The 27,117-nt window shown below is 55.0% G+C and overlaps 2 protein-coding genes across 2 annotated transcripts; one reads left to right on the plus strand and one right to left on the minus strand.

Moving 5' to 3' along the window:
• Nucleotides 1-7,101: 7,101 nt before the first annotated feature.
• Nucleotides 7,102-11,519, plus strand: THBD (thrombomodulin). Its single transcript, XM_024750787.1, has one exon. It carries the CDS (start codon nucleotides 7,941-7,943, stop codon nucleotides 9,663-9,665), a length of 1,725 nt encoding a protein of 574 aa, XP_024606555.1. The 5' UTR covers nucleotides 7,102-7,940; the 3' UTR covers nucleotides 9,666-11,519.
• A 10,306-nt stretch (nucleotides 11,520-21,825) lies between these two features.
• Nucleotides 21,826-22,965, minus strand: SSTR4 (somatostatin receptor 4). The gene is given in 3 exon segments (XM_024750786.1): nucleotides 21,826-22,352; nucleotides 22,355-22,473; nucleotides 22,475-22,965. Coding segments are annotated over 3 exon segments (1,137 nt in total).
• Nucleotides 22,966-27,117: the final 4,152 nt, after the last annotated feature.

The raw sequence follows: 27,117 nt of genomic DNA on the forward strand, positions 1-27,117 counted from the left end.
ACCTTGCAAATTGCGAGTGTGCTGAGGAGAAAGTATGAATAAACATGGATCTCACCCAAAGTGGCTTCCTTCTTTGAAGGGTTAAATCCCCCCAGTTTCTGTCTGATTCCGGTCACTACCCAGTGTCTTCAAATAGTTGTTTTTTATGTTTTGTCCAGAATTAAAAATTTCTTTTTTACCAGAAACAGATCTTATATTTGTCCTTTTTGAAGGATCCTCCAGATAGCCCACCAAGCAGTTTTAAAAAATATCTCATTGGCTAAAATCGGACAACATGACCGTCTCTAGACTGACCACTGGGAGGGTCCTTAGAGAACAGGCCTGTGAGGGGGTGTGGACGGGGGAGGGGTCAGTCAACCAAGAGTGTCTGCCTCGTTGCCATTTAAAACATTCTCTAATTCAGACTTCTCATATTTTCCAGACCCACTTTCCTTCCTCACCCAGCAAGACAAACACATGCTCCTGGATTTCATCTAAATAACTGGGGTCTGACACAGTAATTTTAGATTAAAATTGAAGATGAACCCATTAGTTTTGTGTGACCTTGGTGTGTAGATTCTTGAAGATGATCATAAGTCTTCATAAGCTTGAAGTTTTGAGGGCCCTGGATCCTCATAACAATTTTCTGGACGTTGAGGCTTGGATATCAGTATAAACAGAAGTGTAATTGCTGACAGCAGCATATACAGCAGCAGCTGTTTTCTGGAACAAATAACTCGGTACTTGCCCCATGGACCTGCCTGCTTCCCCTGCCCATCCTGGTGTCCATGAAGCAGATCCAGAGGTTCAGAGTAGCCCTGGGGCCCAGATTTTGTCATCTAACCCTAGGATGTAGCTTTTATCCTCATTTTGAGAAGAGAAGTTGAGTTTCAGAGAGCTTTTCTAGCATAGAAACAGAGCTAAGAGTGGTCATACTTGTTCAAGTTCATCTTATGTACCCAACATTGTGCTAAAATCCTATCTGTCCCTTTTGTTGACCCCTGGTTTGAGGGATGTGACCTCAGGAACACACAGAAGGTACTATTTAATGATGACATTTGACTAAAAATAAGAATCAGGCTTTGAAATTTAAATAAATTAGATCAGATAAATGGCAATCCAGGAAGCTACACTTCAACTTATTCAAGTTTGTACCAACTGGGCAGGTGGTTGGCTGCATGAGACAGAAATCTGATTACAGTGGAGGAACCGAATAGAGATTTATTTGTCTTCCATGACAGGAAGTCCAGAAGTTGACAGTCCAAGGCTGGGGCTCTGAAGTCTTGATGCTCTTAGCATCCTGGATCCCTTCAACCTTCCTGCTTTTATCCCAATGTGTGACTTTCAGCCTCCCGTTCATGGTGCCTGCTGCACCTTCTTTGTGGCAAAATTCTACAAATTCCACTTAGCTTGGCTTAAAAATATATTTCTGTGACCTCATCAGAATAAGATTTGGGTTAGCTGTGCCCCTGCAAGCAGGAACTGTGGTTGCAGGTCCATGGATGTGTCGGCGGGGCCAGGACCCAAAGTGGACGGCCCAGGGGAAGGATGAGGATGCGGATGTGATCAGAGCCTTGGGGCCACAACATCTACATGGTGAGCCAGTGGTTCTCATGCTTGTGCTTCAGAATCCTCAGGAGGGCTTGCCCAAACCCAGGTGGCTGGGCCTAAGCCCTGGAGTTTCTGTTTCAGGAGGTCTGGGCTGGGCCCGGGAGTCTGCCTTTCTGACAAGTCCAAGGTGACAAATGGTGTTTACAGAGAGAAGACGTGACACTGATGCTGCTGGTCTTGAGGGCTCCTTTCCACAAACTTGAGCGGGTCAGTGAACCTCTATGGGGGGCCGGGGAAGGAGCTGGTTCGGTGTGAGGTCTCAATGAGGCCATTCTGCTGCCCGGCTGGGTCCATGCTGGGGGAGTGTGTGCGCCCCTTGTCTCTGGGATCTGGTCAAAGGCAGATTCTGATTCGGGAGGCACAGGGTGGGAGCAGAGATGCTGCATTCTAACCAGCCCCCAGGTGGGGATGCTGGTCTGGGACCTCATGTTGGAGGGACAAGGCAGCTGCTTGGCTAGCAGATCCCTTCCTCTCTCTCTCTGCCTGTTTCCGATCCCAGCTGCCTCTCACTCGGCCAGAGGTGGCGATGCATGAACAGTCTGGGGCAGGGTGTCGATATTTTTGTCACTTCTCCTGAGCTCTGGGGACTGACTCATTGAAATGACATTCTCAACTCTCTGGAAAGATGCAGGGCCAGAAATGGAGATGGCGGCAAATATTTTCTGGGAAACAGGAAGCCAAATATATATTTTTTCAACCATTATTTTCCCCTGATTTAGAGATTGCTTAACTCCCCATGAAATACGACTTTGAGATTACAGGATAAAATACAGAAATGATGTCCAAGCTCAAGACCATAGGAAAACAGCAGAAGAGCAAACACTGTGAGAAAACAGAGTCATAAGTTTCTCTGTAGCATATTTCAAGTGCTGGATTTACATGTTATCAGCAGTGTGTATTTATCCTGGTTGTGGTAGGACCAGCTGGAGTTTTAAATATGCACCATGGACGATGCTGCCAGGATTCTCCCCTGCATCTGTTGACTCCGAATTCTTCAGTGGCCAGCTGGCCATCAGGAGCATAAAAGTGACATTCAGTTCCAAGGAGGAAGCATCCTTCCTCGTTGCCTGTGGAACATGAGATAAGTCTGTCCCCTTTCCTGGGGGGGTCCTTTAAGGGACTTCGGAAGGTTGGGTCTTGCTAAATGCCCCAAAAGTCCCATCCAAAGGAGAAAAAAGCCTCTAAAGAGAAGCCTTTGCCAGTGCTTCTCTGGGATCTGGCTTCAGAATTATTCCCAGTCTGAAAAGCATTCCCAGTGGTTTGGGTATGGGTGAATGCTTCCCCCTCCTTTGGTGGGTGGGCTGGCTCTGGGTGCAGGTGAGTGGGGTCAGGTACTCCAAGCGGGAAGCCACTCCCTTCCGCTCTTCCCACAGAGCTAGACGGAACCCCAGGCACCCCCAGGCCCATGGGTGGAAGTGGGATTTCTGAGTGATGAACTCAAATGTTGGCAGCCCCTTACCCCCAGAGCAGAGCTCCCTCCCCACAGCTCCTCTCTGTGACTCCTTCACTCCCCCGGGGGGCCCATCTGCCCAAGTTCCAGATGTTCTCAGTCTGTTCACCCGGGAGCTGCCAAACCATCCTGCAGGCCCGTTCTCAGACCCCCGAGGTCTGCAGTAGCTGGTCTGCAACCCTGGTTGATGAAAATAGGCCGGGTACCTGCATCAGCATCTGTGAGTCGCTGGAAAATGTCAATAATAAAAAGACAACTAACCCAATTAAGACACAGGTAAAGGATCTGAGTAGACATTCAGCTAAAGAAGACACACAAATGACCAACAAGCACATGAAAAGATGTTCAACATCATTAGCCACCAGGCAAATGTAAATCAACCCACACTGAGAAACCAGTTCACTCTCACGAGGATGGCTAGAATAAAAAAGACTATTCTTTCCTCCATTTAATTGTCTTGGCACCCTTGTGAAAATTAATTGACTAAAAATAAATGCAAAAAGTTTTATTTTTGAGCATCTTTTCATGTGCTTATTGGCCATTTGTATATCTTCAAAGGGTTTACTTTTGGACTCTCAATTCTGTGCCCTTGATTTATGTCTTTCCTTATGCCAGAACCACACTGTTTTGATTACTGCAGCTTTGTAGTAAATTTTGAAATCAAGAAGTGTGAATCCTTCTGTCTTGTTTCTCTTTTCCAAGATTATTTTGGTTATTCAGAGTCCCTTGAATTTCCATGTGAATTTTAGGATCAGCGTGAAAATTTCTGTAGAGAAATCAGCAGATATTTTAATAGAGATTACACTGAATCTGTAGATGAATTTTGGGAATTTTTCCACCTTAACCATATTAAATCTTCCAATCCATAAACATAGGATGTCTTTTCATTTATTTAGGTCTTTTAAAATTTCTTTCAACATTGTTTGCAGTTTTCAGAGCATACATTTTGCACTTCTGTTAAATTTATTCCTAAGTATTTCTTTCTTTTTTTAATGCTATTGTAAACGGAATTGTTTTCTAATTTCATTTTCAATTTGTGCATTGTTAAAATGCAAGCGATTTTTATGTATTGATTTTTTAACCTGTAACGCTGAACTTGTTTATTAGTTCTTATAGTTTTTGAATAGTTTTCTTAGGATTTTCCATATACAAACAAGACAATATCATGAATAAAGAGATAATTTTATCTCTTCCTTTCCATTCTGGATGCCTTTTATTTGACTTCCATGTGGAACTGCCCTGGCTAGAATCTAGCTCTAATCTCCAGCACACTACAGAGTGATGTGGTGGGAGCAGGCTGGTTTCTGATCTTAGGGGCAAAGCTTCTGGTCTTTCATCATCAAATATGGTATCAAATGTGGGGTTTGGGTAGATGCAACATATTTTCTTTTTATAAAGAATGGGCCAATAAAGTACTGTTAATTTTCACCTCACTTCTTTCTTCAAGTCTGGCTGAGAGTGAATATTTAGTTAAGCCTGCGTTCTGCTACAGTGGCAGACTGTTGTTTATTGAGTAACATTTGCTCACCAGGCATTTAATTTCCACTATTAGATTCGTATGTTGCTGCATCACCACAGAGACTTAATTTTTGCGTCTGTATTTTAACATTGTTATGGCTTATAAGCATAATGTTTTTATCTTTTAAATGTCTTTCTTCTTAATATCTAAATTATTATACTTAACATCCAGGTTAAAAGTAATACTGATGTATTTATTAGTCAAGTACTAATAGTGATTATACAGTTTTTACTCTTCTTTGTACGCGGGCCTCTCACTGTCGTGGCCTCTCCCATTGCGGAGCACAGGCTCTGGACGCGCAGGCTCAGCGGCCATGGCTAACGGACCCAGCCACTCCGCGGCATGTGGGATCTTCCCGGACCGGGGCACGAACCCATGTCCCCTGCATCGGCAGGTGGACTCTCACCAACTGCACCACCAGGGAAGCCCCAGTTTTTACTCTTCTTAAAGTTTCCCTTCTAGATTCTGATGGCAGTTTTCACAACAATTACCTTGAAAACAACAATGGTTGCAAGACGGTGTTCTTGGAATCCTAGAAGAGACACTCATATGCCCCCACCAATGGCTTCCCTGAGGTCATTACTTGGCTCTATGTGTAGACAAGCGCCGTCCAATAGCAATTCCTGCGATGATCAAGTGTTTTCTCGGTAATGTTCAATTTGTAGTCACGAGCCTGTGGGGTACTTGACATGTGACTAGTGAGACTGAGAAACTGAATTTCTAACTTTAATGTAATGAGTTTTAGTTTAAATAACCACAGGTGATTATGGCTATTGCATTGGACAGGGTATGCACCCCTCTCCACCCTGTCCTGTGTCCTCAGGTGCTAGTGACAGGCTTTTCCACCCCGGGGGGCCTGGGGCTCTTATCACCAGCAACAATTGGGAGTCAGTCCCCACTTCTCACAGTCCCGAAGCCCTGAGCACCTGTAATTGTGCATTTCCACACATCGGTTTTCTCCTTCCCCACGGGAGACACTTAAGTTCTAAGTCAGAGCAGGGACAGCTGCCCACGTGCTCTGGAGAGAAACACTGCCAAGCAGGGTCTTCATCAGGGGACCTAGGGGTTAACAAGTCTACGAGCAGGTGTTCATGTAAGAACTAGAAAGTTCTTTTCTACGTCTCTTAAGAAAAAAGCTGCTTGCCACACTTGATGAAGCTCTTTGGCTAAGGGTGAATCAGCTAGAACTCATCCGTGAAGTGACCCAGCCTGGTGGTGGTCAGACCTGACGCTTGAACGTTCCTCAACTCCTTTAATGGCTGGCACGGGCTCAGAGGGCCCCGCCCTTCGTTTACGGCTTTGTCTCGTCGCCATAGTCCTGAAATCTTTTGTAAATGCTGAACAAAGGGTGTGGCTGGTCCGGTCCCCTTTCCCGTCTCACGCGCCCACCTCTGAGGTCTCTGCAGGGGCGAGTTCCAGCCGGTGTCTGGAGGCCCCGCCCCGCCCCGGGCCCGTTGCACCGAGACAGCCTCTCCAGGGCGGCCAGAGTCGTGACCCCTGACTCAGCTCTGCAGCCAGTGGGATGTCAGGCCAGCGCCTGGCCCGTCCCCACCCTGGGCTGCGCGGCTCTCCGATCTGGGGGTCTTTCCTTCCTCCTCTTGGAGGGGCAGTCGCTCCCACTCCGGGGACCCTCAGACCTCGGTGTCCCTTTTCGTGGGGTACCGGGGGGCAGCGGGATATTCAGGAGGCTCTGCGCCCGCGGGCAGGCGTCAGGGGGTGCAGGGGACCACAGTGCCTCCCCCCTTTCGCTTTCGGAGTGTCCCCGCCCCGCCCCCTTGGTCACTGCGGTCAGTCTGTCCGCCGGCAGGTGCCTGTCTTCCGCAGGTGATGACACCACACTCTCCTGTTCTTTCGCAAGTCCTGGGCTCTGCTGGGCGTGGGGGCCCGATCCGCGGGTAAGACGAGGGGTCCGCGTGTCCTGCCCTGGGAGAGGCCTCTGGGTCCCCACACCCTAACCCTTTTAGCCCAAGTTCGAGTTCACCAACGTCTTTGGTTTCGTTTAGAGTTCAACAGCGCCGCCGCCTGGCGCGTCGCAGTAAGTGACCGCGGCGGAGGATAGCGCAGGGTGTTAAAAAAAAAAAAAAAAAAAAAAAGTTTGCCCCTCACCGTTCTGCTTTGGACCCACCCCTCCGCATTCCTGATCCGAGAGTGAGCGGATAGGATCGCGAAAGTGACAGATTCCAGTCTCCTCCCAGCGCTCCCCACCCCGCGCGTGCCCAGGACAGCCCCTCGTCTATGTCCTTTGCCGTCCAATTGGCATTTATGTGCTCCTCTGTGTCAATCTGATTGCTCAGCCAAAGGGAAAAACCCTCAAAAGACAGACCCTCCCTGCAAGGGCACACCACGGGTCCGTCCCTTTGGGGGTGCTAGTTGCACTGTCCCTCTGCGATGCTGGAAGAACTCAGACCGAACAGGCTAAACTCGCTCGCCCCTACAGGGCTCGGCGGGAATTCGCCTGCCACCACTTCCGAAGGGTGGCAAGACCTTGCCGCCCTGACAGTGTCCCCACGACTTTCTCACGCGATGAGATGAGGTCTGGCCGTGGCAGCTGGCGCTCAGGGACTCGTGGGTCCCCACTTGGGGACCGGGTGTTAGGCCAGTCCTCCTCCTGTGAGCGTGGTCGCCTTAGCCACGCCCGCTGTCTCCAAGCACCTCCTTCTCCGGAGCTGGGCGCCCTGGCCGGGGAGGGTGTGGCTCGCTCTCCTTGCGCTCGTGTTTTTTGGGGAAGGCCACGCCCTAGGCAGCCCCTCCCAAAACCCTCTGGGTGGCGGGCACCTCCTCCCGCAGCCCTGCAGGTCCTGGGCGCTACATCCCCACCTCTCATTGCAAGCCTTCCTCGCCCAGTCTCCTCTTCCCAGAGCTCCGCAATCCAGCCTTTTCCTTGAAATAGATGGTAACAACACATTGATGAAGGAAAAGAAAGAGGACCGGAGATTAAGGAGGGCTGCGGGTTAAGCCCCTTGTAGGGCTGCACGCGTGCGGCGGGTCCTGTCGCCGTGCTGACAGAGATGCTGTCCTCCCGGGAGCCTGCGCTGCTGGCCCCGCCCGAGGACCTCCCAGCCGGGGCCGAGTTTACTCATCCCCGCGAGGTGATCCCGGGCGCGAGGGCGGGCGCAGGGCGTCCGGAGAACCCAGTAATCCGAGAATGCAGCATCAGCCCTTCCCACCAGGCACTTCCTTCCTTTTCCCGAACGTCCAGGGAGGGGGGCCGCGCACTTATAAACTCGGGCCCTGGCCCGCCAGCCTGTCAGAGGCTGCCTCGCCGGGGCTGCGCGACGCAGCCGGACGCGCCTAGTCCGGGACCGACGCGAACGGCTGTCGCCGGCGGCGCCCTGCGCCTCTCAGCCCCGGCCGGGCCCCTGCGCGCGGCGTGCGGACACTATGCTCCGCGTCCTGCTCCTCGGCGTGTTGGCCCCCGCCGGCCTGGGGCTCCCGGCGCCCCCGGAGCCGCAGCCCCTCGGCAGCCAGTGCGTCGAGCACGACTGCTTCGCGCTCTTCCGGGGTCCCGCGACTTTCCTCGCCGCCAGCCGGGTCTGCGAGCAGCTGCGGGGCCACCTGATGACCGTGCGCTCCTCGGTTGCAGCGGATGTCATCTCCCTGCTACTGAGTGGCGACGGCGGCGATGGCCCGCGGCTCTGGATCGGCCTGCAGCTCCCGCCCGGCTGCGGCGACCCGGGGCACCACGAGCCCTTGCGCGGCTTCCAGTGGGTTACGGGCGACAACCGCACCAGCTACAGCAGGTGGGCGCGGCATCACGACGACGGGACGCCCCTCTGCGGTCCGCTGTGCGTCGCCGTCTCGGCGGCCGGGGCTCTGGCACCGGGAGAGCCGGCCTGGGAGGAGCTGCAGTGCGGCGCGGAGGCCGACGGCTTCCTCTGCGAGTTCAACTTCGCCGCCTCCTGCCGGCCGCTGGTTGTGGAGCCCGGCGCCGCGGCGGCCGCCGGCGTCTCCGTCACCTACAGCACCCCGTTCGGGGCCCGCGGCGCGGACTTCCAAGCGCTGCCGCTGGGCAGCTCGGCCGCCGTGATGCCCCTCGGGGTGAAGCTGGAGTGCGCGGTGCCGCCCGCTGAGGCCGAGGCGCGCTGGGGCCGGGAGGCGCCGGGCGCCTGGGCCTGCAGCGTGGAGGGCGGCGGCTGCGAGCACGCGTGCAACGAGAGCGCCGGGGCGTCGAGCTGCCTCTGCCCCGCCGACGCCGCCCTGCAGGCGGACGGGCGCTCCTGTGCGGTGCCGGCCGAGCACCCGTGCCACCAACTCTGCGAGCACTTCTGCGTCCCCGGCTTCCCCGACGCGCCCACCAACTACACGTGCATGTGCGCGACGGGCTACCGGCTGGCTGCGGACCAGCACCGGTGTGAGGACGTGGATGACTGCACGCAGGTGCCCAGTCCGTGCCCGCAGAGCTGTGTCAACACGAAGGGCGGCTTCCAGTGCCACTGCTTCCCCGGCTTCGACCTGGTGGACGGCGAGTGCGTGGAGTCTGTGGACCCGTGCTTCGGCACCAACTGCGAGTACCAGTGCCAGCCCACGGGCAGAACTGACTACCTCTGCATCTGCGCCGAGGGCTTCGCGCCCATCCCCCACGCCCCGCACAGGTGCCAGATGTTCTGCAACCAGACTTCGTGCCCGGCCGACTGCGACCCCAACAACCTGGCGATCTGCCGGTGCCCCGAGGGCTACATCCTGGACGAGGGCTCCGTGTGCACGGACATCAACGAGTGCGACAACGGCTACTGCTCTGGCGAGTGCCACAACCTCCCCGGCACCTACGAGTGCATCTGCGGGCCCGACACGGCCCCCTTCGGCCAGGCCGGCACCGACTGTGACCCCACCAAGGAGGACGGCGGCTCTGGGGCGCTCCCGGGCAGCCCGACTCCCGGCGCCACCCCTCCACCCTCGCCCCCGCCCGCGGGGCCTCTGCATTCCGGCGTGCTCGTCGGCATCTCCATCGCGAGCCTGTCTCTGGTCGTGGCGCTTTTGGCGCTCCTCTGCCACCTGCGCAAGAAGCAAGGCACCTCGCGGGCGGAGCTGGAGTACAAGTGCGGGGTCCCCTCCAAGGAGGTGGTACTGCAGCACGTGAAGACCGAGCGGACGCCTCAGAAACTCTGAGGGACCTCCCTCCCTTGCCCAGGTGTTGGGTGGCCTTTTCCTCCCTCCTGGGCCTCATTGCTCCTCCCCTCTCCAGCCTTTCTCTCCCACTACCCCAAAGCACCTTGGCTGGCGTCAGAACTGGAGAAGACGCTCGCTCCCCTTCTTTCGCTGCTTCTACACTTGGCTATGGGGGCGGGGGGCGGGGGCGCGTTGGAAGAAGTATGGACCCAGCCATTTCTATGATGTCATCGGACAAGTGGGCAGAGTTGGCAGTTTTACAGTGACAAGATTGCGAAGTGTCCGATGCCCTCACCGAGGGGCACAGGAGGGGTGAGTGTTCTTGGTTGGCGGCCTTGGGGCAGACTTCATCCCAGTGGACTAAGTGAAGTGTAATTGAGTCATAGACAATGACCAAGATATTTATTTTTAAGTATTTTTTATTCTTTGGCTTCTTTCCCTTACCCTTGTGTTTCCGGCACCCACTTTGTATCTCTCCCTCCTTTCTCCCTTCCCCTCTCTCCCCTTCCCTGTCTATATATTTATGTGCTCCCACTTGTCACGGGGCCCCTATACTATCTTTTCCAGCCCTCTCGCATTTATGAAGCCAAGTGGCATTTCAGCCCTTTCATTTCTCCCAATTTACCCCTCCCAGGAACTCGGCCAACCCACCTGAGCCACCCTACCTGTATTGGACCCTACTTCTGCCCTTAGCTGTCTGCCTGGGCAGAACTGTTATGTGAAACAGAAACAAAAACACTAGAAATAAGAATGCTTGGGAATTTGTTCTTTCAGCAGATTTGCTAATTTGTCCTGAAATTTCAGGCTTCCACAGCAATATCGAGGTTAAGATGTGAAGGGCATTTGTTAGACTAATGTTGCTGGACTATCACAGGAATTCAACGCAAGGAGATTTTCATTTTTATTTTTAAACAATGAACCTCCATTTTATTGCTGTTGTTGTTTGGATTTGGACTGAAAAGTAGTCATTGTTGTTAAGCTTCTTATGCAGTGTCTTTTCCCGTTATTATTATTCCTATTATTATTATTATGAGTTCTTTTTGACAATGTTGAAAATGTTCACATGGTTGCTTTAAACTGAGAGAAGATGGAAGCACCTCCCGGGAGACAGTGTAAGAAAGTTTTGAGCTGCAGGATTCATGCCAATGACCATTTGGACTCTCACCGTTCTTGTCATTTGTAGGCCCCAATAAAACCAGCTCTACTGGTTTCTTGAATTTGGGAGCTTGGGGATGCAGCCTGGAGCGTGGCCAGTTAGGGCCTCACCTTGATCAGGCCCTCGAGAAGTTCTCCCAGTTCGGAGGGGCCTTCTAAGCCCAGCCATTTGGAACGTGGTCCAGGGACAAGAGGCTGGAGCTGCCCCTGCCAGCTGGTTAGAAATGCAGACACTCAGGCTCCATCCCACCTACTGCACGAGAATCTGTATTTTAATGAGACCAGCAGGGGGTATATTTGAGGAGAGCTGTTGCAGACAGCTTCCAACATTCTGGAATAGTTTAACTATGGATGAGTAATAAGTAGCAGGCCAAGTCAGGCCCTATATTCTCAAGAAACTGAGGAATTTTCCTTTTATAGCTTTGCTTTCTGGTAGAAGAGCCTAGGTACACACCTTTAGACATTGCCACACAGGGTGTTTGGTTCAAGTAAGCTAGGAATGAAATGCTTCATGCTTCTGTGTATGGAAAAAAGCGTATCATGTAAATGTATCTTGTGTAATGCAAAGGTTTTCCTCTACCATTTTGTAAACTCAGCACATTTGTACATAGTTATTTATTTATTGGAGATAAACTAGAACACAGGCAAAACTCCTGCTTATGACATCACAAGTGGAAAATAAACAAATAACAGTGCTCCTGGGTTTTGTGTCTGTTCACCTCTCTCCCCCAGCCCCCTCATTTTATGTTGTTAAACGAGGCTCATGGACAATGTGGATGCCGAGAGGAGGCTTTAAAGGCTGCGCCCCCACCCCATCACTAGCTCCGTCTGCTCCAGGCTCCATCTCTGACTTTCAAAGACCTTTCCAGTGGAGATTGTTTTCACTGTAGAAGGACTTCATGTTATGTCTGTATGCACAAATATTTATTTTTTCCTTCTGTAACCATAACAACTTCATACATAGGACTTACGCCTAAGTGTTTTAAAATATATTATAGGATTATTTGTTGGGACGAGTTAAACAGTCCTTCTTGGGGCATCTCTTAGAATCTTGGCTGTGTGTCCCTCTGTGAATGGTTTGGCATTATCTGCTCTCAGAGATATGCAAACACAAAAGTCAGTCTGTGGCTCAGAGACCAAGGTCTCATGCAGTATTAAATCATCCTCATTTCTCTTGGAGATAGGAAACACTGTCTTTTTAATACACACATTTCCTGGGCCCCCTTTCCTGGGATGGTGAAACTGGCTGAATTTTATATGCAGTGTTCTGAAAGTTTTCAGAAAGCAAAAGTTGGAAGAAAATTGAATTCAGTCAAATATCCAAATATTTTTATACATTTGGATCATGCCGAATTTCTCAGTTTTAATCTGAGTAGTTGCTGTCGTGAAGATGCAGTTGGAGATGTCAACGTCCATCCTGGATGAAGGAGACGGCTTTGGGGTGTGTGTGGAGTGGGTGATAGGCGAGGGGTGCCTTCCCGAGACGGCCAGTGCAGCAGTGTTGCCCTCAGGACTCGGAAGGCTAGCAGAAAACCAGATTCAATAAGAGGTATGTGTGAAGGAAGAACTCGATGAGTGGGAGAAAAGCAGGTGCAGATAAATCATGCTGGGGGTTGAGAGGGGAGAGTGATACCTTACCAATCATCCTCACCACCTACCCTTCCACTTTTCAAAAGGGTCTGCTCCCAGGAGCAGTCAAAATGACTGTCAGGGTCTCATTGCTTTAGGATGTCTTCTTCCAAAGAAGAGATCCTTTCTCAAGAACACAAGAAAACCAAAACACGCTTTCAAGACTCAGAGGCAAGAACCCTTACTGGGGCAAACCTGGGTGGCCCTTGTGAAATGGGCCGCGGGCCCTGCCTTCTATTCACATCGTTGTCATCCAGGTCTCCCAGTCTCAGCAGTGGTGTGCGGTGTGTGCTCGCTGATGGCGTTCCAGGGTTCATGGGGCCTGGGGAAGAAGGCCAGGGTGGATGAGTCAGAATTTGATTTTATGACTCAAATGACTTTTTTGCCCTCAGACCGAACCGCTTGGATCAGTTCAGCAAATATTTGTTGAGCATGTGCTCTGTCACTGGTGGGTGACAGGCATGGTGACAAACCCCTGCCTTGAGAAGCTCGAGCTCTGGTGGGGGAGACAGACATACAACAAACAATTCCTGCCCCCCACCCCCACAAACTGGAATCGCCTCTGAAACAGTGGTAGGAGCCGGGGGGAGGAGAGCACAGCACGACAGGGCTGGAGAGCCTGCTGGGCCAGCTGACAATTCTGGATGTGAAGGAGAAGCAGGGGTCGGTCAAACACAGAGCTGAGGGCAGAGCAGTCCGGGTGGAAGGCACAGCACGTGCAAAGGCCCTGTGCTGGAAAGAGTCTTGGCAGAGGGTGTGGAATGAGGTGAGCAAGGAGGAGGGGGTCCAGGATGAGGCTGCAGATGTGGGATGCAGAGAGAAGAGTGGAGGGGGGGACTATAGGTCAGCTTAGAGATGTCGAATTCTATCCTCGGTGCAAGTGGAGGAGTTTCATAAGAATGCGCTTGTGCTGCACTTACTCACGGAAATCATTTGAGAAGGTAACACCTACTTCTAGACTTATTCACATGTCCCCACGGCAACACTTGCACAGTTTGCATTGTAAGAATCCAGCAGGGCCAACAAAGAGTGTGGGTGCCATGCACCCCAGATCTGAATCCCAGCCTGACGTGGGTGGTCACGTGGCCATGGGCACCACACAACCCCTAAGACTGGGAGTACCCTGGTGGCCTAGTGGTTAGGATTCGGTGCTTTCACTGGCATGGACCGGGTTCAATTCCTGGTTGGGGAACTGAAATCCCACAAGCTGCACATTGCAGCCAAAAAGAAAAAAGAAAAAAACCCTAAGGCTGTAAACAGGATGCCAGCCCGGCCCCCTCTGGGGTTTCCATGAGGATTAGGTGAAGGAAAAAAAAGAAAAAAACCCTAAGGCTGTAAACAGGATGCCGGCCCGGCCCCCTCTGGGGTTTCCATGAGGATTAGGTGAAGGGAACTGGCCCAGGTCTGGCACACAGCAGGTGCTCTATAAACGGGGCATGCGCGACAATGAACTGGTGGGTGTGTAAGTGGATAAAGCAAAAGGACATGTTGGGATCTGGAGTGTCTTGAGGGCAAGTTCAAGGTTTCCAGAAAGTGGAAAGCGTTCTTTCCAGGCATGGTGTGGTCAGGTGGAAGGGCTGCTGTCCCACCTGGGCACGTGTCCTGGTGGGGTCTCAGGCATCAGGCAGAGCCGCAGGAGGGGAGGCTCGCACAGTGGAGATGCAGCCCCTCCTCAGCTGTAAAATCCATTTCAAAGACCCATTCTCCCTGCTTACAGGCCCATCAAAGTCTGGCAGAGCAGAGTCCCCTCTACTGTGCTCCTAGGTAGGCCACAGAGGAGGAGTGACCACAGCCCGAAGCGCCCTCCAGTTCCAGCTGCCACTTGGGGCCCCAAGTCTAGTCACACCAAAGAGGAACATGCCAAAGAGGAAAGAAACTTCAGTTCAAAACAAGGGACTGGCCCTGTGTCCACAACTGTCCCGGTGGGACTCTGGGCCAGTGCCTGGCCTCGCCCGCCGTCTGTCCACCACAGAGGGCACCGCAGGGGGCCGTGGGCCTGGGCACCCAGCCCCCCGGGGAGTCACAGGCCCCTGGACTGTAAAACCCGCCCTTTTTAGCAAAGAGTTCTCTGAGTCCTGAAGAGCACACATTCGTGGAACTACTGCCATCATCAGTATATAGAATATGTTCATGACACCAGAAAGTTCCTTCCTGTCCTTCCCCCTCTACTGATGCTGGAGTTGTCTACACAACGGGCCAGATAAAGCCTTTTTCCGCCCTGATGCTCGCTTTGCCCTTAGGATCTCCCTGAACCAAGGACCCTGTGTTTTCATGTTTGAGTCACAAAGACAAGATTTTCCAAGGAATGACCAGACAGACAGCTTCTCTTCCGTTTCAGCAAACAGGTTTTAACAAAACGCAGCTCACATGTCTCCCAAGACCCTGCTCATTCACCCCGCGTTCGGGCCCGGGTTGACCGAAATCCTGGCAGCCCACCCGAGTGTGTAAAGACACACAAAGCAAGACGGGAAGCCTGCACATCACGCATTTCAGGGAGGAGGGGCACCTTGAGGCACGCAGTAGGAAGTCAGGAAATGCTGCTGCCCATGGGATCCCAAGGGCCCCCCCTGCACGGCCACAGTCCCTCCTGAGGCTCCTGGGCGTGACCTTCTCATGTGGACTGGGCAGGCGGCAGAAGACCCCCAAGCTCACAGTGGTCGTGTGTCGAATGGGGGTTAATCATTATGTCATCTCTTCGAGGAAAACCGAGGTTACGAAGAAGATAGGAAAACATGTTTCCGTGGTTGTCGTGACTCGGTGGGGGGCACCCGAGCACATCTGAAAACATCCCTGACCTTCTCGGCATTTCTTTGGAAAATAATACAGGCTACGCCCGACTCTGTCTGTCTGTCTTGTTCAGAATGTGTGCCCGGGTTCAGCGCTATCTCTTTTTTGTTTTGAGAGAGCCCTTCTTCCTTTTTTTGGTCAGCAGGCTCAGAGGTAGGCAAACAACAGATTTCCTCTCACAAGAGAAACGAAATATTGTTTTAACATCAGATTCTAACAGAATCAAAATCCTCTTCAGCCTGTTTTGAAAGTGTGATTGCGAAAGACAGAAGGACCCTGGGGATGGTTAGTTCAGTCACGACCGCTGGAAATGGTGGAAACAAAATGGGGCAGCAGAAGCAGCAGGGTTTCGGGGATCCAGTGGAAAAAAACCCCAAGATTCCAAACTGGGGTCCGTGGTGATGACGCCCCCCCACCCCAGGCCAGACATGTCCCCCGACTGCACCTGAAATAACGTTCTCCTGAGCAAGACATCCACGAGCTGTACCATCCTGGGAAGCCCCTCTCCTGCACACTCGACTTAGGGCAGGGTTTCCCTGTCCTCCTGGAATCTTCTCCTGTCCTCACCTGGAGGCCGGCCCCAGCTGCTCGCTCTGGGCTATTGGACTCAAGCAAACCTTCCCTCGGCCACCCAGTGAGGAAGAGGAAGAGGAAGACGGGGCTTGCCTCAGTCTCCTGTACCCTCCACCCTTCCTTCTGCCTCCCCCCTTAATTCCTTTCGATTTCCTTGAGCCCATGGACCCCTACTCCCGCAGCCGTGCCGGAGATCCGCAACCCCCGACCCTGCACTCTCGTATTGGACAGATGGTTCGTTGTTCAATTCGTCTTGAAATGGTGATCGAAACCGGAAGCACCACTTTTGGCCCTTCTCTGCCAGCACCGACTCCCCCCTTTCTTCAAGCTTCTTCGCCCTTGTCCTAAGAGGTAGGACTTGGGGAATCCCACGGGAACAGGAGGAGAAAGGGAAGCCCGAGGGCACAGGGCAAGGCCCCCTCTCTGTGGTTTGTCTGCATCTTCAGAGCGAGGGAATCAGCCTCGATCAACGGGGCTGAGACGATGCAGCAGGAGCCCAGCAGCCGGCCGTCCAGGCCGCGACGGACAGATGGGGCTGGGTCCTGAGGAAGAGCTGGCTCTGCGGGGCTGCGGGGGAGCTCTGAGCCCCGGCGGGGAGGGGCAGCCACGCTGAGGAGGCAGCAACCTGCCCGGCACTTGCTCAAGCCCTGGGTTGTGGTTTGTGGGGGGTGGTTTCTGGAGCCCAGGCTGCTGCTTCAAATCCAGGCGATCAGGAGGGCAGAGCTCCCTGCGTGGGGATGTGGGGAGACGGTGTGCTGGGGTGGCCTGCCTGCATCTGGGGAGCAGCGTCCCCAGTTCTCTCCCCTTCGGGTCCTCCTCATGCTGCCCCCTCAGCGCACGGGTCACGGCCACCGAGAGGGAAGGACACGGTCCTGGAGCCAGTCCCCAGCTTGACTGAGGTGGCAGTTAAACGAGGGTAACCTCATACACGTCAAAATGCACAGAACTGTACACCGAAAAAGAGTGACTTTTACCACGTATAAATTATACTCCCATAAAAATAGCTTAGAAAGAAATCACAGCCTCCTCGGAATGGCTAAAGAAAGCTGGATGCAAAAACATACAGAAACCAACCAAGCACAACCCCCCTCCCCCAAAAACACCCCTAGCACCATGCACGCACCACCCTGTCCTCCTGTGCCGCTGTGCCGCTGTCTGAGCGGTGAGCCTCCTGCACCTGCCCTGCACACCTGGGCTGGATGCTCTTGCTTTGTCCTTTCTCCTGGGGCCACACAGCATCCCTGCGGCTGCGCTGGGCTGGTGAGCAGTGACCTGCCCCTGGTCTGTATGTCCCCAAATCTGTTTCCTCACCCGGCGCACTGTCCACACCTCGCCAGGTGCCGGGTGGGGCTCACGGTGTCCTCATAACGGGAAGCCTCGGGTCTTACTTTGGTGGTCAGCGCTCCTTTTCTAGGCAACATGGTTGATGATCTGGGACTTCCTCAATATTGGTTCCCTCATTTTCAAAAGAGCCCCTCCCTGTTAGACACTATACCAATCCAGCCATAGGACCAGGAACCCTGCCTTCTTGTTGAAAACATTAGAAGGATGAGAACACGATCCTCCTGCCAATCTCCCCCTGAAAAGCGGAGGGCACATGCGCCCCGGCTTCACAGGACTTGGAGTCATCCATGGGTTTCTTGACCAGGTGGACCTGCACCTCTCATCGTTACCACCGTCCCACGGCCGGGTCCTAAGTCCTCAATGGGGCCTATGAGGTCCTCATCTGCTGATGCCTCCCACTGACCGGGCACCGCTGGCCTCTGTTCCAGTTACCCTGGGCACTCTCAGTGCCTCCCTTCCTGGCTGCTGGCACACACCATCCCCTCTGCTTCGGCCCTTCTGCCCACCCTTCTCATCCTGGTTTCTCCCACACAACTCATGGAGGACGTCGCCCCCCTCAGCCTTCCTGGGGTGGATGCCCTGCACAAGGTCGCCTCACAGAGACCAGATCACTTCCCCGATGGTTCTTATTTTGGCTTAGAAGCGCACTCTCATTCCTGTGCTGATCTGATTAATGCCCGTGGTTGCCACTAACCAACCTCCAGTCTCCTCGAGGGCAGAGCGCTGTCCACGGAGGCCCCAGCCCCGCCCTGCCTTTACAGAAGCGGCAGGGGGTGTGCAGTCTGTATGCCTCTGCCCCCTTCCCCTGCCCCCTGTACTCGCCTCCCCAGAGCAGGGCATCGGGGTGTGGTGCCCACTGACCGGGTGCAACAGGACAGGCCTCCGCATTCTGACATTTGTGCTGAAGGAATCTGAGGTTATCCCATTATCTCCTTAAGAAGAGGGAAGACGCGGAATGGGGACGCTTCTTGGCAGACCGCCTGACGGAGAACAGCTTCGATGTGCAGATTTGCAGGAATTTTCCCAGCCACTGCTCAGGCTGCCAAGTTCGATTTCTGAGGTAGCACAGCCAACACAGACCTCTCTTGTTGTTTTTCCCTTTGATATCAGCGTTGGCACCTAAGGCGTGCTAGGTAGGATGTTTTTATGGTGAAGTGAAGCCAAGAATTTAAAGATAAATGTGCAAATTGCATTCATGTTTGCAGAAAACACAGTGCTGACAAACTCGGCAAGAACTCCGATGAGTGATCACCTGTCACGTGCAAATACCATCTTCCTGATTGTCTGGAAAAATGAAACACCTGGCTGGTCACTGAACAGTACATTAAAGGCGATTTTAAAAGGTAAAGCCAGCTCACTGCTGGAGGGTACCTGGAGGCTGTTTCTACCTGGATAAAGATGTTTTCATTCCTCCCTGATGATCGAGGAAGGATACGGTGGAAACTGGTATTCTTGCATTGGTCAGAAACGCAGAAGTCTTATTTCCTTTTCGGTTAGTGTGTTGATCTGTTTGTTTTTATAGCCACAAACAGAGAAACAACCACTGTGTGCTTGAAATACAGTGGATTTCAACTCAAAAAACAAAAGTTTTCATTCCTGATGCAGCCAAAGGCTGTGCTCCCCTAGTCTCGGTAAACGGAGCAGAACCGAGGTCAAAGGCTGTCTGCACAGCTGATGCCCCAGGCCAGCAAAATGTGCTAGTGTCTTCAGACCTCGAGGGAGGGTTTTATGCAGCCGTTACAAAGGCCCCCCGTTGCTACAGCTGGCAGTACCTCGCCTCTAGCGCATCCCCGACCAATGATCGGCATGTTTTGCGGGCTATAGAGTTGTTAAGCCCCAGGAGTCGAGAAGGTCCTGCAGCTGAAAAGGAGGACGGCCAGCAAGACTCTCCCTGCTCCACCGCAATGATTTATGACTCCAAGGTCAAAGGCAGTGTCAGTGCTCACTTTTAACAGGTTATGGAGAGAGCAGTCTGCACAGAAGAATGCTGCCGTCCCCTCCCACCACCGCAGCACCTTCCTCCAGCGTTCCTGATAAAAGAGAGCCACAGCTGGAAAGAACTCGAAACTCACAGTCTCCCTTTGTGCGTGTTTCAGGTGGGAAACTGAGGCTCAGTGAGGTTACAGCACTCCCCACGGGGCTGGCTGGCGCGGAGCTCCCCTGCCTCCAGGGACTTTTCTTTCCATCACCTGAGGCTGCCTTGCCTTCAACCATCACCAACTAAGTTGAAAACGTTGCATTTTTAAGTACTCAGCAGAGCAGGAGTGCTGTCAGGACTCTGGGTCGGTGCCCCGTCTTGCCCGTCAGAGAGTGTGCCCAGTGTGAGTCACTGTGGGCGATCCGAGAGAGGACCCCACGCCCTACCCAGGCCGTGGCAGAGGCCCGGCAGCGCATTCAGACCACTGCCTGTGCTGTGAACCCCTCACCTCGCTGCCATCGGCCTGCGTGGTTCACACAGGTCAGTTCAACCGCATCTATCAAGTGGCCGCCCTGCAAGGCACCGCCAGGCACTGGGGAACAAGGAAACAGTTCACTTTCAAAGGCTGTCAAGAGGTTACGGTTACAGGAGGCCCAGCACCGACTGCCTCCAGATGCCCAGGGTAACTCTAGTGTGTACTGCCAGGGCGGGGGGGGTCTGGTGGTGTCTGCGTGCGTGTGTTTGTGTGCGCATGAGTACGTGTGCATGTGGGTTCAAGGGGCTCCGTGTCTTAGGAGTTTCCAGTCCACAGCCATGTCTCCAGTCTGTAGTGCAGACTTGGCTACACATTTTCTCTCTGAGACAGATGGGGACCACCCAGTGCAGACCCGGAACATCTGCATATCCACCTCGCCCCCAGCCTACACACCACACTGATCGCCACTGATCACCGCTTCCAGGTCACGTGCAGGAGTAAGTGCCCGATGGTAAGGCTGTTTCTTTTTTCATTCATGAAGGGAGAAGCTGGCATCCACAGCCTCGTGGACAGAACCATCAGGTTCGTCCTCTAAGAGTCACTGTGTGCTGGCTAGGGAAGGGCCTCCCGATTTTAGAGGCAGAACTCTGAGGGCCTGGGTTCAGTCCCTTGCCGGGTCACATGACACTGGATGCAGGACCCGAACTTGGCTCTCCTGCCCGTTCCTGGAACATCAGGGGTCTGCTCACATCTCTGAAGCCTGGCTTTGGCCCGATCGCTTCAGGGAAGGGCCTTGTTCCCTTTGCCCCCGCTCTCAGGGAGGAGCCCTGGCCCATGGTGGAAGCGGGGCATCCCCTCTGGGCCCTGCCTCAGCCTTCTTTAGCTCCCTAGCAGCCCCCTGTGCCCACCTTGGAGCCTGCAGGCTGCCGGAGGAGACATGAGTCTGGCAGGTCCCGGACCAGGTCAGGCCCAGGACGTTTTTTCTCTTGAAGCCTCCTTGCCAGGAAGCCGTGAGCTCCACAAGCCTGACCCTCGGGTGAGCGGAGGGCCTCTCCTCAGAGGCCCTGCTTCCCGCCCGCCCCAGTATCTTCCTCTCACCGTCAGGACCCCCGAGCCAAAGCCAGGAGTGTCCTTGGCTGAGCTGAGCCGGGGCCCCCGTGGCGCTCCCTGTACACAGAACAGCCCGCTTGCCGTCCAGCCTCCCACAGAAGCCCTACCCGCATCTCCGCAGCCCCCGCCTCCACTTTTGGCAGGAAGCAGGATCAAAGCTCCTCTTAGGCCAGTTTTGTCCTTTGGGGAAAGATAATTTATCCTTGCGTGAACATCGGGCAGAAACTTATGGCCTTTTACTGTGTTCAGCCTATGTTTGTTTATTATCTACATCTGGCTGATGTTATCCCGAATACAGACCTTTTTTTAATAGCGGTGATAGAGCTGCTTCCTCCATTCAAACTCCGGGCTGATTTCCATCTGCCTTCTCTATGCTTCTTTCGCCTTCCCTAGCTCCCCTCCCACCCGGAGGGAGGGGGCAAGAAATCCCATCATTGGAGCTAGATGAGATTTATCCTCTCCGCTTTTTTATTATGGACCCGGTTTCACACCTCGTAATAAACCCCACTCCAGGTCTCTCTAAACCTTTTCTACTCACAAAAAGCCTGCTACCGTCCCAGGACAACCAGGGTGACACTTGTGATTGCAAACAGGCACTGGGCCGGGGGGTGGTCAGGTGGTGACAGAGTCTGGGCCCGAGGCTGTCACACACAAATCTCTCTGCACAAGGGCCCCAGAACAGCAGCAAAGGGAAAGCACTGGGAGGCATCTCCCTTCCTCCCCCTCTTTCCAAACACGCTGTGTCCCCACCACAGGCAGAGAGAGAGTCTGCGCAGAGCAGGGGTGCTGGGTCCCTCCACCCTCTGGACAGTCCTCTCCCAGGCAGAGCTACTGGAACAAGTCACATGCAGGGGGCCACTGCTCCCTGGCATCCTCCCTTCTCCCCCCCCTCAAAACACAGCCAGAGTTTCAGGAATGATTCACATCCTAGATTAGGTCTCAGAGGGTCCTACCCCCATGGAAGCATCCTTCTGAAAGCCAGTATCCTGGGGAGAGGGGAAGCCTGAGGGGCTCTGATGCTCTTGGGGGTGCATGAAGACTGCGGGAAGCAGGTGCCTGTGGAGGAAGGTCGTGGTTCTCAGGGGAGCATGCAGCACGGGCGGTCTGCTGGGCTGTAGGTGGTGCAGATCCCTTGGAGGTGGCTCCGCTGGGTGGGTGGTGAGGGCATCTCAGAAGGTGGTGGTCCTGGTGAGGGGGACCGGCTTGCAGCTGGGTTCTGGTTGCCTGGGCTCCTGCTGGCAGGGGAGTGGGGGGCATGAGACTCCTGCGTCCCCTCCGCTCTTGAGGGCGGTGGTACAGTAGTCCAGTGGCTCTTGGTCTGCACCGCCAGAGGCATCCAGGAGACAGCAGCGCAGGCAGAGAACCCGCTGGAAGGACCTGCGGAAGTTGTCACAGAGGAAGCCGTAGAGGATGGGGTTGGCGCAGCTGTTGGCGTGGCTGAGGATGAGGGACACGTGGTGGACGGGGGCATCCAGGCCTGTCACAGAGAGGTTCAGCAGCTGCACCGCGTAGAAAGGCAGCCAGCAGAGCACGAAGACGGCCGCCACCGTCAGCACCAGCCACGTGATCTTCTTCTCGGAGTGCTTCCGCTGCTGCCGGCCGGCCGGCAGCGCCAGTGCCCACATCTTGCCCACGATGAGCACGTAGCACAGGCCGACGGCCAGGACGGGCAGCAGGAAGCCCAGCAGGAAAGTGCAGACCACGCTGGGTGCGGCCAGTGCAGGTCGCAGGCCACGGCCCTGCCGCCGCGAGCCGGCCTGGTGCTGGTGAAGGCGGCAATGGTCTGGGTGACCAGCGAGGACGACAGCCACACACCCGCTGACCAGTCTGGCCACGCCGGGCCGGCGGCAGGTGGCAGCGCGCAGCGGGCGCACCCCAGCCAGGTAGCGGTCCACGCTGAGCACGGCCAGGCAGAAGACGCTGGGGAATGAGTTGAGGCCGTCCACGCTAAGCACCGCGCGGCACAGCGCCGGGCCGAAGGGCCAGTGGTGCAGGGCGGCCGACGAGGCCACGAAGGGCACGCTCAGCATGAAGAGCTCATCGGCCACAGCCAGGTTCAGTAGGTAGATGCTGGTGGCCGTCTTCATCTTGGCGTGGAGGAGGATCACGAAGATGACCAGGGCGTTGCCCACCACGCACACCAACGCGGAGACGCACTGGATGGCTACCGTGCCCGCCGCCCCGCGCCCCAGGTCCCCACCGCCGCCGCCCCCTCCGTCCCGGGGGTGCCGCTGGCGTTGGTCGCCGGGGGGCCAGGCCGTCTCGAGTCTTTCCTCGCCCCCGGGAGGTGGCGTCGGGGGAGCGCTCATCCTGGGATGGGGGAGGCCGGGAAGGCGGTGGCGGTGGCGGCGGCGCGGCGGAGCGGGCATGGACGGCGCTGCGCCCCGGAGACCGGCGGGGCTTCGGGGCAGACGGGCGCCTTTCCCTGCTCCGCCCAAAGCTGGGCGCTCCCGCCCACCCGCGCCCAGCCCTGCCCCACGCAGACCCCGGCTTCTCCGGCTCTTTGCCACCTTCTCCCCTGCTCTGCTCTCCGGCACCCGCAGCCGCGGGGGCAGGGTGGCCTGGAGTCCTCCGTTTGGATCCTGAGGCCCCCGGGATGGCGGGGACTCACCTGTGCGCACAGAGCCAATTGCGCTGACACCCTCCCATCTCCAAACCCGCCCCTGTCCCGTTCATCCTCTGAAGACCCGCAGGGTCTGTCCCGCATGAAACTCTTTTTATGGGCAGAGCCCGAGGCTCCTGCTGGCGTCGTGGGGAGTTCCACGTCTGCCCGGGCCCCCATCACTCCCTCCCCGCACCCCGCGCAGCCGCGGATCCCGCGACCTTTTCCATTGGATTTAGGTGGGGCTGGGGGTTGAGGTGGGAAATGGACACGCGGAAGCAGAGATGCCACAGGAGAAGGCCAGCCTCCGACCCAGGTGCTCCGTGCGCGGGCCGGCACGAACGGAGGCGGAGAGCACCAGACCCAGACCCCAGGAAACCTCCGCCCCGCGACTCGGCTTCCCCGGAGGCGGGGTCTGCACCGGGATATCTGAAATGTGCCTGGGAGGGGTGGTCATGAAGGGTCGCGGGTCCTCCCTGGGTCTCCTTCTCCTCCTAAACTCTGGAGAATGCGAGTTCACACCCCCAGGCTGGACCATCCCGTGCTGGACACCCACCAAGCAGCCCCCAGTCCCAGCCGTCTCTGCTAGTCGGCACAGGGTAGAGCAGAGTTCCTGAAGTGGGGGTTTGCCCTGGAAAATTGTGGGGTGCTGGCCCTTGGGAGCCCCGCCTCTGTGGGCGGTGGCCTCCTTGAGCCCCAGATCAGTCCTGAAAGCCTCTGGTACATCAGGAAGGGGCTCCCAGATGAAACTGAAATCCGGCGTATTGGAGGCCTCGAGCAGGGAATCATAGTGTTTGCACAAATAGTGTCCCCAGATTCCGTGTTTAGAGAGGAATCCGAGAGGCAGCTGAGACGCGGGCCACCCCACAGCAGTGACTTCCCCAGTGGGTGGGCACACGGGCGTGGGCCTTTCTCCTGCAGTGGACTTGGGGGGCAGGGACACGGGCCCCCAGGCAAGATGGGCTTGTCCTGAGATTGACACCCTCCTGTGCCGTCCCATTTCCCTACCTCAGTCTCTGGTCCCGTCGCACCTTGAACCCCAGGCCCAGGCTGGGAGCAGGATGCCTTAGCTTTGAAAAATTACTAAAATGAGGAAAAAAAGTTGAGTTGATACCAAGTGCCACTGTCCTTGACACAGCGTCATCATAATGACAAAGCCTCACAGACTTGAAGAACGAGAGGTGGGGAAATCCAGGGTCAATGCGGAGGTTTGTCCTCAAAGTTAGGAAAACGCCACACGGCTGACTTGCCAGGGGTTTGGTTCAGCTGGTGGTGTGTGAGGGGGAGGCAAGTTTGGAACAGAGGTGGTTTTGAAGGCAGGGTAGACTAAGGTGACTGCCTTGGTCGGAATCCCCGCTCCACTGCCTCCCTGCTGTGTGACCCTGGGCAAGTTACTCAACCTCTCTGTAAAGCGGCATCAGTCTTGGCGCTCTGACACGTGGGCTGCCATGTGGGCTAAATAAGACGACACATGGGGAGCAGTTACAACAGTGTTTGGTACCCATAAGCACTATGTGATCAGTATTATTAACACCCCCAACCAGGGAGCTTGGTAGTTCAGAGCTCCTGGGTGCGTGTGTGTTTGCCCCGAGCACGCTGACTTAGGCAGTGGATCCCCTTCATCAGTGCAGGTGAGCCGGGAGGGGCAGGCGTCGCTCCTGGGACACAGGAGCTGAGAGGCTGGGTGCAGACCCCTCTGAGGCTGACCGTGGAAGCGGAGGTCCCACCCCCACTGCAGCCTGGGACATGGTGGGGGGCGTGTCTGACATAGCCTTGGCTTGGAGGAACTCGTTCCCAGAGAGCCAGGCACCCACTGCAGTGTGGAAACTTGACCCCTGGCTGTCCACTGGCACCCCGTGGGAGCCCCGGCCTGTCCCGCACACTCTGAGTTACTTGGTCTAGAGGTGGCCCTGGTATCTGAATGTTTTGAAGGCTCTCCAGATAATTCTAAAATGCACTGATGGAACTTTTAATTGAATGACATTACAGAGAGGCAGGCAGCCAGGGGCCACGGTGTGTGGAATTCACTGTGCCCTCAGGAGGGCTACAGGGAGAGTCTGGGAGGAACATCCGGAAAACCAATCGGAGGCCTCTCTGCTCAGGGGGGCAGCCTGGTGGCCCCCGGGGCGGGAAGTGGCTGTGCCCGCTGTGCCTCCAGACCTGTCCTCTCCCCATGGCACTAAAGGTATGCCTAAAGGGGACCAGCCTCTACATTTCTCCACCGGGAGAGAACACCCAGGGCCACGGTCTCACTGAGTAAAAGGGGTGGGAGTGAAGGCCATTCATATGATGTTTCCAGCTCACCTGTCCCTTCCTTGTAGGATATAAATGTGGGACCTATTTTGGGTCTGTTGATTAAATGTCCAGCATCAGGCCCAGTGCTCTGCTGTACATTGTCACAAGCCACGCAGAGCTGGACCCTGGCTGGGTCTCAGGGACCTTCTCCTCCAGGTGGTGGAAGGGCTGCCCTGGGTCCAGCCAGTCCCAGCTGCCGGAGCCCTGGTGGGAGTTCCGGGCTGAGTGATGAGGGAGGGGGTGGAGCTGGGGCCTCTCAGCCCCTCCTCAAGTCGGAAGGGACAGGAACGCCTCCTTTGTTGCACATGGGACTATCTCTTCTGTTTTCACAAGCCGGAAGTGCTCTTCAGGCACCTGGACGGCTGCACCTGGCCCGCAGGTCTCGGGAGAAGCTTCTACTCAGAGGCCTCAACAAGGAGGGGCTTGGCGCTCGGCAGCGTGAGGACAGTGGTCCTGAGAGCTTCTGTCACGGCTACTAGAAAATCATCTGAAGTGCCCTCAATGTGGCTTTGACTACTTCTGCGCCGAGCGTGTTAAAGGCATGACCAGGCTGAGCTCACGGCTTTGTCAGGAGTGATTTACATAATCGCCCTTCTTCAGATGCCCCTCTGAGCTCCGGTGACATCCAGACAGTGTGCTGACAACAGCCCACTCTGCCCCAAAGACCCAGCTGTCGCATTAAATACAGGGGTCCCTCTAAGAATTTATGAACAAAAGGTCAGCACGACAAAGGCACAGGTCTGGGTTGGGGACCTGTCTGCAGTGTCCAGGTGTCAGACGCTGCTGTCAGCCTCTGGGGCGAGGAAGTTGAGGGCTGTTCTCTTCTTTGGGGGTTGTTTTCAGACTGTCTCAGCGTCTTGGCCTCACGGCTCTGCGTGCAGAAGAGAACGGGCTGGGGCACAGAAAACGTGGATTTAATTTCAGACCCTCTGCTTACGAGGGTGTGGGCTTGGGTAGCACCCCGAGCAGCGCTTCTCCAAGCGCGGCCCCGCATCCTCGTCCTGCTGAATCGGAGCACGGAGAGTGGGGACCAGCCCTCCAGGGGCTCTGGGGACACAAGGGTGTGGCCCTCTGAGCCTCCATCTCGTCCGGCCCACCTCCCAGGGCTGTGAACCAGTGTCGGGAAAGATAATTGGACGTGGAGGCTCTGAAATCTCTGCACCAGCGCAGGTCACACGGGCAGCTGAGCGCTTGAAATGTGAAGATGAGCTGTGGCTGTGAAGCACACCCCGATCTCAAAGACTTAAGATGAACGGAAGAGGGTGAAATATCTCACTGTATGTTTTATATCGGTTATGTGTGGGAGTGATAATATTTTGGATAAAGAGGTAAAAGACAGTGTATTATGAAATGAATTTTAGTTCTTTCATTTTCCTTTATCTCTGTAGCTGTTGGAACACTTCAATTTCCCTGGGGCGTCACGTTGTATTTCTAGAGCACCAGAGCCTGCAGACCTCCACGATGCCTCCAGCAAGGCTGCAGATGTGCCGATCCTACGGCAACTTCCGTGCCATAACCACTGGACCTGGTGGCTTTTTTTTTTTTTTTTTTTTCGGGCATTTGG

This window comes from Neophocaena asiaeorientalis, unplaced genomic scaffold, assembly GCF_003031525.2.
Source record: "Neophocaena asiaeorientalis asiaeorientalis breed wild unplaced genomic scaffold, Neophocaena_asiaeorientalis_V1.1 scaffold567, whole genome shotgun sequence".
NCBI classification, from domain to species: domain Eukaryota; kingdom Metazoa; phylum Chordata; class Mammalia; order Artiodactyla; family Phocoenidae; genus Neophocaena; species Neophocaena asiaeorientalis.